General features: G+C 52.1%; 1 protein-coding gene across 3 annotated transcripts in view; it reads left to right on the plus strand.

Annotated features, from left to right (window-relative positions):
* Positions 1-12,718, plus strand: part of Rasal1 (RAS protein activator like 1) — a 30,547-nt gene that overhangs the window by 13,712 nt on the left and 4,117 nt on the right. For all 3 annotated transcript variants that reach the window (XM_013119819.3, XM_013119818.3, XM_013119820.3), the window contains 9 exons: positions 200-317; positions 452-605; positions 933-997; positions 1,241-1,353; positions 2,414-2,606; positions 7,900-8,037; positions 9,081-9,225; positions 11,016-11,188; positions 12,554-12,691. In XM_013119819.3, coding sequence (XP_012975273.1) covers positions 200-317; positions 452-605; positions 933-997; positions 1,241-1,353; positions 2,414-2,606; positions 7,900-8,037; positions 9,081-9,225; positions 11,016-11,188; positions 12,554-12,691 — 1,237 coding nt within the window. The remainder of the gene's footprint in view (positions 1-199; positions 318-451; positions 606-932; positions 998-1,240; positions 1,354-2,413; positions 2,607-7,899; positions 8,038-9,080; positions 9,226-11,015; positions 11,189-12,553; positions 12,692-12,718) is intronic.

The following is a 12,718-nucleotide window of genomic DNA, read 5'->3' on the forward strand; positions in this document are numbered from 1 at the left end:
TATGCACCCGGCCACAGCCTCCACCGTGGCGTTTCCGCACACCATCTGCGACCCCCAATCCTCTTTCTCCCTGTCCATTTCTGCCCCTGCTGCCTTCCTCTGTGCTTACCTCCTGCCTCTTGTCCCTTCCCATGCTCCTGTCTCCCACTTCAGGCTAGCCTGCACTCACATCCCCTTCCCGATGGTCTGTTCCATCTAGGGGGAGCCTGGGTGCTCTGAGGCTGAAGGTGCGACTCACTGAGGACCGTGTCCTGCCTTCCCAGTACTATCGGCCTCTCATGGAACTGCTTCTGGAGTCGGTACAGGGGCCAGCTGAGGTGGGTGTGGCGACAGGCCCTTCACCTGGGTTGCTGGGCCCGGGGTGGGGTGTGGCTCCGCTCCCCCAGGAATCAGGGCCACTCTCCTGCTTTGGGGCCTCGGGTCACCTGTGTGCTCTCCTGTCCCGGCTCAGGAGGACACCAGCAGCCCCCTGGCTGTGCTAGAGGAGCTGGCCTCTGGGGACTGTCGTCAAGACCTTGCCACCAAGCTGGTGAAGCTCTTCCTGGGCCAGGGCCTGGCAGGGCCCTTTCTGGACTACCTCACAAGGCGTGAGGTGGCTCGAACCAGTGAGTTTCCCGTATAGATGCCACTCCCCAAGGATGGGTCTGCAGAGGATTTCCAGGGGAGAAATCGGGTTCTTTAGAGGACCTTTATGTGTTGGGTATCTATGCTGTGAACCCTGGAGGGCTGAGAGCACATAACACAGCTTCAGGTGCTGTGTGACCTCCGGTATTTTGCCTAACCACTCTCGGCTTCTGTACTACGGATGACGTTGATGTTTTGGGTTCTCCCTGGTTCTTGAGGTCGAAAGAATCATGTTTCCACCTTGAGTGAGTGGGGTGAGCTGGGTCAAGCCCCCCAACCCGGGCAAACACATCCCCTTATTCTCCCAGATGACCCCAACACCCTCTTCCGTTCTAACTCCTTGGCATCCAAGTCGATGGAACAGTTCATGAAGGTGAGTGGGGACCTGGCATGTCTGGGTGCATGTGACTTCCTTCCCCTAATCACCCGGTCCCCAGGGCCTGCTGTGGCACTAGATGGCTGAGCTGGGTGCTGGTGGCAGGTGCCTGATGTCAGCCCTGGGCGGCACCCTCGGACACGGCTGGCCTGGCTCTGAAATTTCCCCGCACACCCCCCCTGCCCCAGCCCAGGGCACTCCCCGCCACCCTTAGCCGCTCCGTGTGGCCCCTGCCCCCAGCTCGTGGGCATGCGCTACCTACACGAGGTCCTGAGGCCCGTGGTCAGCCGCGTCTTCGAGGAGAAGAAATATATGGAGCTGGACCCTTGCAAGATGGATCTGAACCGCTCCCGGTGAGCGAGGCGGGTGCCTCAGGCCTCCGGCAGCCACCTTGGGCTGTTCTGTGCGGCTACCTGACTAGAGACACGAGTGTAGCCTTCAGGCCTCTGTGTGCTATGCCACCTCAGGCTGTTCTGGGGGAGTCCAAATCTCTCCTCTGCCTCTCCCACACCCTGTGACTTGGGGGCATTGGGGACACTTAATGGGTTTTGCATGTGAAGCTCAGAACAGGGTAATGCTGGAGGCCCACATGGGGGTCGCCTGCAAAATCGGCCCCAAGAACTTTCTGTGAGATCGGAGGCAAGCTCCAGGTGGTGACTAAAAGCCATTCCACACCTTCATGGACTTCCTCCTTTCTTTCTAGAACCTTCTTTGCTATAGTCAGGGCCTGGCTCCCATGAAACCCTCAGAGCTAGATGCAGGCTGTCTATTAGGACCCATACCTCTTGATCAAACACAGGCCTCAGCACTCTCGGCACTGACGTCACACAACTGGAAATTTGAACCCAAGCCCCAAACAGAAGGATAGGGTTGTCTGTGACACTCCCAGGGTATAGCTCAGTGTCACTTATGGGTTGCAGATAGATACTGGAGTTAGTCCTGACTTCTAATCTCAGGTCTGCCACCTACTTACAAAGTCACATTGATGGGTCTCAGTTTCTATACCTGTTAAATGGGAGGGGTCAGATACTCAACTCGTAAATTGCTGTTAGTACTACATGGGGCAACGCCAGGGGTCATGACTGGGTGCAGGGGCTGAGAACTTGAGGGGCTCTGGGCGGTGGGAGCTGCATGTGCCAAGGGTCTGGGTTTGGAACATGCATCTGACGTGGCCGTGCTGAAGATAGCCACAGCTAAAGCTTGTAGCTAAGTGACGGGGGCGATGGCCATTCTGGGGAAGTGACACTTAGCTGCATTCCAGGACAAAGGAGCAGCCACTGTGAAGGCTCTGGGATGGGACTCTGGAGTGTTCAAGTTCCAGCAGGGTGTGCAGAGAGGCGCAATGGAGGCTGGTGGGGGTTCTGAGGCAGCGGGTGTGGTGTTCTGACGGAAGGTTCTGCTTACACCCCACAGGAGGATCTCCTTCAAGGGCACACCTACAGAGGAGCAGGTTCGAGAGACCAGCCTGGGGCTGCTGACCGGATACCTGGGGTCCATCGTGGATGCCATTGTGAGCTCTGCAGGGCGCTGCCCACTCGCCCTGCGCCTGGCCTTTAGGCAGCTACAGCAGTGTGTGGAGAAACGCTTCTCCGGGGTGGAGCATCAGGTGGGCTGGGTTCTGTAGGGACTGATGCAGATGTCGGGGTGGGCTGGGGCACCATGTCCAGGGCCGCACGCAGTCAGACACCAAGATCTGGGCTGCTCAGACTTAAGTATGTGTGTTCTGGCAGAGGAACAGTGTTCTTGGCAGGACCTAGAACCCAGGGGACCAGTGATGATGACTGATGAAGGCGGTGGTGATTGATGGTGATGGTGGTGTCAGTGATGGTGATAATGGTGATGGTGGTGTCAGTGATGGTGATGGTGGTGATCTGGTAATGATTGTACCAGGTCTTTTCTCTTAGACTTATTATTAGTTATGAATGCTCAGCCTAGCTTAGACTCCTTTCTGGCTAGTTTTTTTTTTTTTTAACTTATATTAACCTGTTTGTCTTTATCTCCCTTTGCCTTGGAGGCTTTTTACTTTTCTTACTTCCACTGCTTCCCGTGTCTGCTGGCTGCCGGCCTTACTTCTCCTCCCCTTTCATTCTCCCCTTTTCCTCTTGAGTCCAGATTTCTCCTATGTATTCTCTCTGCCAGCCAGCCCCGCCCATCCTTTCTCTGCCTAGCTATTGGCCGTCCAGCTCTTTATTATAACAATCGGGTGCCTTAGGCAGGCCAGGAGTAGCAGATGCAATGCATGTGTACGTAATTAAACCAATGCAGCACAAACAAAAGCAACACACCTTCACACAGTTAATGTAATATTCTGCAGCATAAACAAATGTAACACATCTTTGCCCAGTTAAAATAGTATTCCAAACAGATGGTGGTGATGATGGTGGTGATGGTGGTGATGGTGGTGATGGTGGTGATGGTGGTGATGGTGGTGATGATGGTGATGATGGTGGTGATGGTGGTGATGATGGTGATGATGGGGGTGATGGTGGTGATGGTGGTGATGATGGTGGTGATGGTGGTGATGGTGGTGATGATGGTGATGATGATGGTGATAATAATGGTGATGATGGTGGTGATGATGGTGATAATAATGGTGATGGTGGTGATGATGGTGGTAGTGATGGTGATGATGGTGATATTGATGGTGATAATAATGGTGATGGTGGTAGTGATGGTGATGATGGTGGTGATGGTGGTGATGATGGTGATGATGGTGGTGATGGTGGTGATGGTGGTGATGATGGTGATGATGGTGATAATAATGGTGATGGTGGTGATGATGGTGGTAGTGATGGTGATGATGGTGATATTGATGGTGATAATAATGGTGATGATGGTGGTGATGATGGTGATAATAATGGTGATGGTGGTGATGATGGTGGTAGTGATGGTGATGATGGTGATATTGATGGTGATAATAATGGTGATGGTGGTGATGATGGTGATGATGGTGGTGATGGTGGTGATGATGGTGATGATGGTGGTGATGGTGGTGATGGTGGTGATGATGGTGGTGATGGTGGTGATGGTGGTGATGGTGGTGATGATGGTGATGATGATGGTGATAATAATGGTGATGATGGTGGTGATGATGGTGATAATAATGGTGATGGTGGTGATGATGGTGATGATGGTGGTGATGATGGTGATAATAATGGTGATGGTGGTGATGATGGTGGTAGTGATGGTGATGATGGTGATATTGATGGTGATAATAATGGTGATGATGGTGGTGATGAGAGCAGAAGGGAGGGAGAGGGCCAGGGCCAGGATGAAGACTGAGTGAGTACTGAGGGCCCCAGCTTCCCAGCCCAGATACAAAAGAGGGAAACTGGGAGCTGTGGCTTTGGGCCAGGTGAGGTACAGGAATAGAGCAGATGTAGAACTGTAGGGAGTGGTGGAGACTGTGACAAAATGTAGCCACCATAGCTTGTCTACAGGGACCACTCAGGCCAGTGTCCTACACAGAAATGGGGCCTAGTCCCCTGCTCCTGAGGACCCTTTTTCTCTCTACTCTCCTGGGGCTAAAACACAGTCTTACACACACCAGGCAGGTACTCTACCACTGAGCCAAGGCCTAGCTCTCCCTTCACTTTTTTTTTGAAATAGGGCCTTGCTAAGTTTCCAAGGCAGGCCTTGAACTTGCAATCCTCCTGACTCACCTTCTGGAATATCTGGTATGATGGACAGGCCTTTGTCCCAAGTGGGCTGAGCTGAGCTGGGCTAACCTTGGCATCTTCGTATCTTCCTTCCTGCCATTCTTCCTTCCTTCCTTCTTCCTTCCTTCCTTCCTTCCTTCCTTCTTCCCTTCCTTCCTTCCTTCCTTCTTCCCTTCTCTTCCTTCCCCTCCCTTCCTCCTCTTCCTCTTCTCTCCCCCACCAACTTCCTCTCTCTCTCTTGCCAACTTCTAGGATCTTTTGTAAAGTCTCCCAGTTTGGAAACCCTAGGTTAGGTATAATTCACCCAGACACATAAGCAAAAGTCACTTGGAATCAGTCACCACTTTTCTAGGTTGTCCTGACCTTGGGCTACCAGTCTGAGATCGATCCCTAGTTTTTTTGTTTGTTTTGTTTTGTTTTTGTTTTTGTGTTTGGGTATTTTGAAACAAGATTTCTCTGTGTAACAAACATTTCTGGCTGTCCTGTCCTGGAACTCACAGAGATCTACTTGCCTCTGCCTCCCGAGTGCTGCTGGGATTAAAGGTGTGTGCCACCACCGCACCCCCCCCAAATCACTGTTTCATAATGTTCAGTGTGCAACCTGAGGTGACTGTCACGGGGAGCTTGGTGGCACAGGCCTCTAATCCCAGCCTCTCTGGAGGCTGCAGCGGGAGGATCATAAGTTCAGGGCTAGTCTGGGCAACACAGATGCCACTGATGCTGACTTCAGTTACAGGTTTATTTTATTTATGTGTGTGTGTGTGCTTACACTCAGAGGTCACAGGGTGTCATATGTGTCCTTAGCATTCCAGATGTTTGTGAGCCACCTGATGGGGGTGCTGAGATCTGGACTTGGGTCCTCTGATAGAGAACTAAGTACTCACTATTAACCACTAGGACAACTCTCCTGCTGCAGCCATAATAACGTTTCCCCAATGCTAAACACAGACCCCTTGGCAGAAAGATCCAGAACCTGCTGAATGCTAGAGCTGTCACAGCCGGATTCTTGCAGACTGAGTTAAGAGCTTCCCCAGATTCTCCCTCCTCCCCCATAGGACTGAGGACTGGCCTCCCATCTAGAGGTAGCTCATTGCACCCCACTTAGCCTGGCTCTCACCTGGGCTGCCTCAGAGGTGTTAAGTGGGACACAGCTGAGGTGGGGAGGGAGGGAAAGAGATCAGGAGGCCAGGTTTCCTCTCAGCTCCGCCCAGGAAGCCAATGTCAGAGCTACCCATGTGCCCCTAGTGAGCAGGGATTACAGACTTTCTCAGGTCACGAAGCTAGGGAGCCCTGAACAGCCACTGACTGTGTGTGTGTATGTGTGTGTGCACATGTATGTGAGTGTGTATGTGTGTGTGAATGTGTGAGTGTGTGAACATGTGTGTGTGTGTGTATGTGTGTGATGTAGCCCAGGATAGCCTCTTCTAACTTATTAGGTACCCAAGGATGACGGTTCTAGTTTACGTTCTACTGCTGTGATGACCACCAAGACAAATCTGGGGAGGAAAGAGAGTCTGTAGGCTATCCTGGAGGGAACTCGAGGCAGGAACCTGGAGGCAGGAAACGAAGCAGAGGCCGTGGAGGAACTGCTCACTGTTTAGTTCTCCAGGGCCTGCTCAGTTTGATTTCTCATATTGCCCAGAATCCTCTGCTCAGGAATCATGCTACCCACAGCAGGCTGGACACTCCTACATCAATCATTAGTCAAGAAAAGGGCCGGGCGTTGGTGGTGCACGCCTTTAATCCCAGCACTTGGGAGGCAGAGGCAGGCGGATCTCTGTAAGTTTGAGACCAGCCTGGACTACCAAGGGAGTTCCAGGACAGCCTCCAAAGCCACAGAGAAACCCTGTTTCAAAAAAAAGAAAGAAAGAAAGAAAGAAAGAAAGAAAAGGCCCCCACAGCTTTGCCTACAGGCAATCTGATCAAGCAGTTTTGTCTTTTTTTTTCCCATTGAGGTCCCTCTTCCCAAGCGACTGTAGCTTGTGTCAAGTTCACAAAAAACTAGCTAGCACAGTGACTTTGAACTTGTGATCCCCCTGCCTCCCCCTCCCACATGCTGGGATCACAGGCACATGCCACCATAGCTGGTTTCTGTGACACTGGGGAGAAACCCAGGGCCCCATGCACACTAGGCAAGCTCTCCAGTGGTAAGCTGCACCCACAGCCCTCGTTTTTACTTTCCGTTTTGAGACAGTATATTGTTAGCTTGGCCTAGATTGGCCTGAAACTCACTCTGTAGCCCAGGCTAGCCTTGAACTTGTGATCCTCCTGCTTCAGCCCTGTGTACATGGGATGACAGACCTACGCCACCAAGCCTGTGTACCTTGATGAGCTAATGTTGGGGGCTAAAATGACCTGGGGACCTGCCTGGGAGGAAGTGGTGATTTGGGGACAGTTCAGGGCTCTGGCTGAGGAGGGTCCCTCTCACTGAAGCCTAGGGTACAGACATTGCTGGGCCCATTGCAAGGCTGACATACCCAGGAAGCTAGTGCACTCCAGGGTAGCTACTGTCATGGGTGTGACTGACATCCCTAAATAAACATAGATATCCATATTCAGGCTTGATATAGCAGCGGGGGAATAAGCTGTTCCCAGTGTGGAACGTTCACAGAGGGACTCTGCGGGACTGGGACAGCGTAGACAGCCTGGGTTCCTTGCTGAGCCTCAGTTTCCTCGGTTTGGAAAACAGATTAAATGCACTCTTGACCCTTGACCATCGGGTAGCTGAGACTAAATATCAGAAGACCGGTAAACATTGCTGCCTCTGCTGTTGGTTGCTGGGTAATCTTGGGCAAATGGCCAACCTGGGCCTCAGTTGCTGCTTCCCTAGAACCGGCTGTAACCGTCCTAGAGTGAGTGAGAAGCAAAGGCTGTGGGAGAAGAACATGGCTTGTCCTTGCAACCTTAGGTCATGGATCTGGGTTTGAGTTCTGACTTCTCTGCTGTGTGACCTTGAGCAAGCCACTTGGCCTCTCTGAGGTTGCAACAACATCTCTTTTCTGGCTGTGTGTTCTGAGCACAGGAGTCTGCTAAAACCATCTTTGTCAGGTCGGGTTCATCAACCCATTTTTCTCTGGCTAGAGAAACTGAGACAGGGAGGAGCAAGCTCCTTGGCAGGCTAGGAAAAGTCTCCTGACCCAGCTCCCTCTCCCTCCTCTGGGCACCTAGTGTTTTCTGCCTCAGTTCTCCCAGCTGGGAGGAGGGCTTCAGAGCCTGCCGTCTGTGATTCTTCTTCGGCAGGATGCGAAGTACCTGGCCACCAGCGGTTTCCTTTTTCTGCGGTTCTTTGCACCAGCCATCCTCACGCCGAAGCTGTTTGACCTCAGAGACCAACACGCAGACCCCCAGACCAGCCGCTCCTTGCTGCTGCTCGCCAAGGTGTGTGTGTGTGTGTGTGTGTGTGTGAGTGGAGGGGTTCTCACCTGGGTCCGCTCAGCTGGAGAGAGATGCATGATGGGGAACATCAGGAAAGCCTGGAAGAAGAGCCAAAGACAGCGGGTTTCTTTGTGTGGGCGTCTGTCCTCTGTGACACAGGCTTGCCGGGCCGCTGAGACCTAGAACTTGCCCTGTCGCCCTGGCTGGCCTAGGACTCAAGGCTGAGTTTGTAAATGTACCACCAGGCCTAGCTTTCATCTGCTCCCCACCCCCTGCCCTTTTGGCAGTACTGGGAATTGAACATGGGGCCTCAAGGGAGGCGATCACTCTACCACTGAGCTACAGCCCAGCCCAGTTTCTTCTTCTTCTTCTTCTTCTTCTTCTTCTTCTTCTTCTTCTTCTTCTTCTTCTTCTTCTTCTTCTTCTCCTTCTCCTTCTCCTTCTCCTTCTCCTTCTCCTTCTCCTTCTCCTTCTCCTTCTCCTTCTCCTTCTCCTTCTCCTTCTCCTTCTTCTTCTCCTTCTTCTTCTCCATGAAAATTCACTCCTGCCGGGCGTTGGTGGCGCACGCCTTTAATCTCAGTACTCGGGAGGCAGAGGCAGGCAGATCTCTGTGAGTTCGAGACCAGCCTGGACTACCAAGCGAGTTCCAGGACAGCCTCCAAAGACACAGAGAAACCCTGTCTCGAAGAAAAAAAAAAAAAAAAAAAAAAAAAGAAAACTCACTCCTTCCAAAAGAAATGGGAGAAGTGGACTAACAGTCATTTTATACTGTAGTATGGATTAAGCCATTCTTGACAAAGTAACCACGACTTGAAGCTCTGATGGGTCCCCATGGTAGGATTAGGCAGTGCTGGATGCTGGGTGGGAACTGGGGTGCTGGGCGGACTGAACTGGGGTGCTGGGTAGGAACTGGGTGCGCTGGTTCCAAAAGGGAGAGGGAGGATCAGACAGTGCCCAAGGTGCACAGATTATAAGAACCAGAGTTTGGGGGTACAGAGGACGCTCGCCTCATCAGTGACCTTGGCCCCCTTTCTCCTTTGCTCCAGGCTGTGCAGAGCATTGGAAACCTGGGCCAGCAGCTGGGTCAGGGCAAGGAGCTGTGGCTGGCCCCTCTCCACCCCTTTCTGCTGCAGAGCATCTCGCGTGTGAGGGACTTCCTGGACCAGTTGGTGGATGTGGACGAGGATGAGGGTGAGTCCTGGCTTGTGATCCCCCCACCTGGAGTAGGGAAGTACTCAGAATCCCACAGCATTAATCCCCAGTTCCTGGGCACCAAGATTGTGGAGCTAGAAGTCAACTAGTCAGTCCAGTTACATTTGCATCAGACATGGCTAATGGTTAGGTCATCTCTACCAATGTGGCCATGTGGCAGGGTCATGGCATGGGGTCTCTGGTATGGGTATGCTTAGTAAGTCTCTACCATATAATAGGTACCATCTCAAAGGCCTGGGGCTATGGCTTAGTGGAGGGGAGCTTGCCCTGCATGTATGAGGTCCTAGGTTCAATCCCAGCACTGAAAAATATATAGATATTCTTCTAGATGCTTTGGATAAAGAGGTTAATGAGGGAGAGACGGCTCAGTGGGTGAAGAGCTTGTTGCGCAAGCTTGAGGACTTGAGTTCAAATCCCTACACTCATCTAAAATCTGGCCACGGCTGTACCCACCTGTAACCAGCATGGTTGGCATGGAGATGGGCAGATCCTCCAGGCTCCCTGGCCAAACACTGTAGGTTCAACAAGTGGTCCTTTTTCATAAAATAAACTGGGGAGCAACAGAGAAAGACTCCAGATGTCGACCTCTGGTCTCCACATGAACACATGTGCATACACATGCATGCATTACACACACATACATACATACATGTGCACGCGCGCGCACACACACACACACACACACAGAGTGAACGAGACAGAAGAAAATCTTGTATTTATTCAGATAATTTCATTCTAGTGGGGACCAAACTGTAAGACAATAGCCAAATATGCAGACACACACACATACATCTCCAGGCATTGATGCAGCCCTAGGTTCAGAGCGCCACCTAGTGTCAGTGCAGTGAAGATGACTGCCAGCTCCAACAACAGGGCACAGACCAAAACCACTCAGATTTGCTCTTATCTAAAATCGGAGGGTCCCAGAGATACTGGCTTGGGGGAAGTATGACTTATTTGGCTTCTGTCTGGGCACACAGAATAGCTAAAGGGCAAAAAAAAAAGAGAGAGTGCAAACTTTTACCTGAAAAAAATTATATATTATGAAAAGAAAAAAATAAAAAGAATAGCTAAAGGGCATCTTGCTGAAAGATGAAGGCACTCTGGCTAGGATTCAGAGAGCTAGTCTCAGTGTAAGAGTGATCTGGGCAGTGAACAGCATGTGCAAAGGCCCTGGGGTGGGAACAGAGAGCAACAGAGAGGCCAGTGCAGAAGAGAGAAAGGGGAGAAGAGATGGAAGAAGAAAGAGGGGCTCTGGACAGCTGTGAGAGAACTTGGGCTTGTGTTGGGAGTGCAATGGTGTCATGTGCTCCGAAGCAGAGGACTTGGGGTAGAAGGCACTTCCAAGTGGGAGACTCAGGAGTAACCAGGAGCAATGGAGAGCCCCAGCTGGGGTGATCTTGGATGGGGGGAGCTGAGAGAGTTGAGAGAGATCTGCAGCCTGGAGCTCTGAGTGGGCTTGAGGCTAGCTAGGAACATTCCTGGACTAACTGGACACCCCTGCTGGCCAGCTACAGCCTCACCTGAAGGCCCCTGGGCTTGGAGAGGGATCTGGGTACCACTTTTCCACTTTTCCACTGCACCTTAGTTGCTTGCCTTAGTGGCTGGGAATGTGTGTGTGTGTGTGTGTGTCTGTGTGTGTGTCTGTGTGTGTGGAGTGGGGTCAGAGGTCACAGCCAGGGTCTTCCTGCCCCTCAGGAGCAGACTGTGTAGCAAGGGCCAGAGGCCCAGACATAGCAGAGTCCCCCATCCCTTTCTCTATTTCCCAGAGGCTGGAGGGCCAGCTTGTGCCCTGGTCCAACCCTCGACCATTGTTCGGGAAGGCTTCCTGCTGAAGCGCAAGGAAGAGCCCTCGGGCCTGGCCACACGCTTTGCCTTCAAGAAGCGCTACTTCCGGCTGAGTGGGCAGGACCTCTCCTACTCCAAGACTCCAGAGTGGCAGGTGGGACTCAGACCACAAGAAGATATCATCAGGGACACTGAGGCCCAGGGTGCGAGTTGGGGCACCCTTCTCCAATATCATAGCAGCTAAGGCAAAAAATTCCAAACTCTTGGCGGGCTCCAAGCTCGGGGCCAACTGACCAGGGACAAGGACACTTTCTGTTACACTCTTGAGCAGGTACACATTTCACAGCCGGACATTCTTTCCAGGTGTGGACACGCAGGGGTGAGGGCCACAGAGTCTACACACAGGTACACACACATCCAGGCACCCACTCAACAACTCACAGCACACAAGCTTTCCCTGTGTGCTTGTGTGTGCCGGGCTCTGTCCTAGGCAGATGACACCACTGTCCTCCATCCTAACTAGCCCGTGGGAGACTAGGACCTGGCATGTGGGAGTATCTTGCCTTTCAAGGGCTGCTTGGGTTATGAGGCTAGGTCCACAGACTGAGTGACTTTGGCAGGGTCATTTATCTGCACCCTTCAGTTTTCCTCATCTTCAAACTGGGGTAAATAACAGGCCCAGTCTCAGAAGGTGGTCATGGTTATTGAGTGAGTGGAGGAAATTAAGATTCTGAAAGCCGCAACCAAGTGCCACATAAACAATTGCTGTGGCTAGGATGGTGGTGGTGGTGGTAAGGGTGAGGGTGATGATAATTGATAATGGTGGTAATGGTGGTGGTGAATGGTAGTGACAATGGAAGTGATGCTGGTGATGATGGTAGTGGTGGAGGTGATGATAATGAGAGTGGTGATGATGGAGGTCATGATGGTCATGATGGTCATGATGGTGGTGATGGTGGTGGTGATGATGGTGGCGGTGATGATGGTGGTTGTGGTGATGATGGTGGAGGTGATGATGGTGGTGGTGATGGTGATGGTGGTGGTGGTGATGGTGGTGGTGATGGTGATGGTGGTGGTGATGGTGATGGTGGTGGTGATGGTGGTGGTGATAGGGTGATGGTGATGATGGTTACAGTGTGATGAGGGTGATGGTGATTGTGGGATGCTGGCCATGATGGTGATGGTGGTGATGGTGATAATGGTAGTGGTGATGAAGATTGTGGTGGTGATGAAGATTGTGGTGGTGATGGTGGTGGTGGTGGTGGTGATAGTTAGGGTGATGGTGATGATGGTTACAGTGTGAATAGGGTGATGGTGATTGTGGGATGGTGGCCATGATGGTGCTGATGATGGTGTCAGTGATGTTAATGTTGATAAAAGCAAACTCAGACCTAGAACAGTCAAGTCACTCAGCAGGCGACAGAGTAGGATGTGGGGAAGATACAACAGAGCTACTCAGAATTGAATACATGACCTTGGGGACTCCATCCAAAGGGATGCTGCGTGTGGCTGCCCACAGGTTCACTCATCCATCCCAGTGTCCTGCATCCGCGCCGTGGAGCGTGTGGACGAGGGTGCCTTCCAGCTACCACATGTCATGCAGGTGGTGACACAGGACGGCACCGGGGTACCACACACCACCTACCTCCAGTGCAAGGTAAGGCGTCACCACAATCAGGGGTGG

The sequence above is a fragment of the Mesocricetus auratus genome, unplaced genomic scaffold (assembly GCF_017639785.1).
Source record: "Mesocricetus auratus isolate SY011 unplaced genomic scaffold, BCM_Maur_2.0 Super-Scaffold_100025, whole genome shotgun sequence".
In the NCBI taxonomy this organism is placed as follows: domain Eukaryota; kingdom Metazoa; phylum Chordata; class Mammalia; order Rodentia; family Cricetidae; genus Mesocricetus; species Mesocricetus auratus.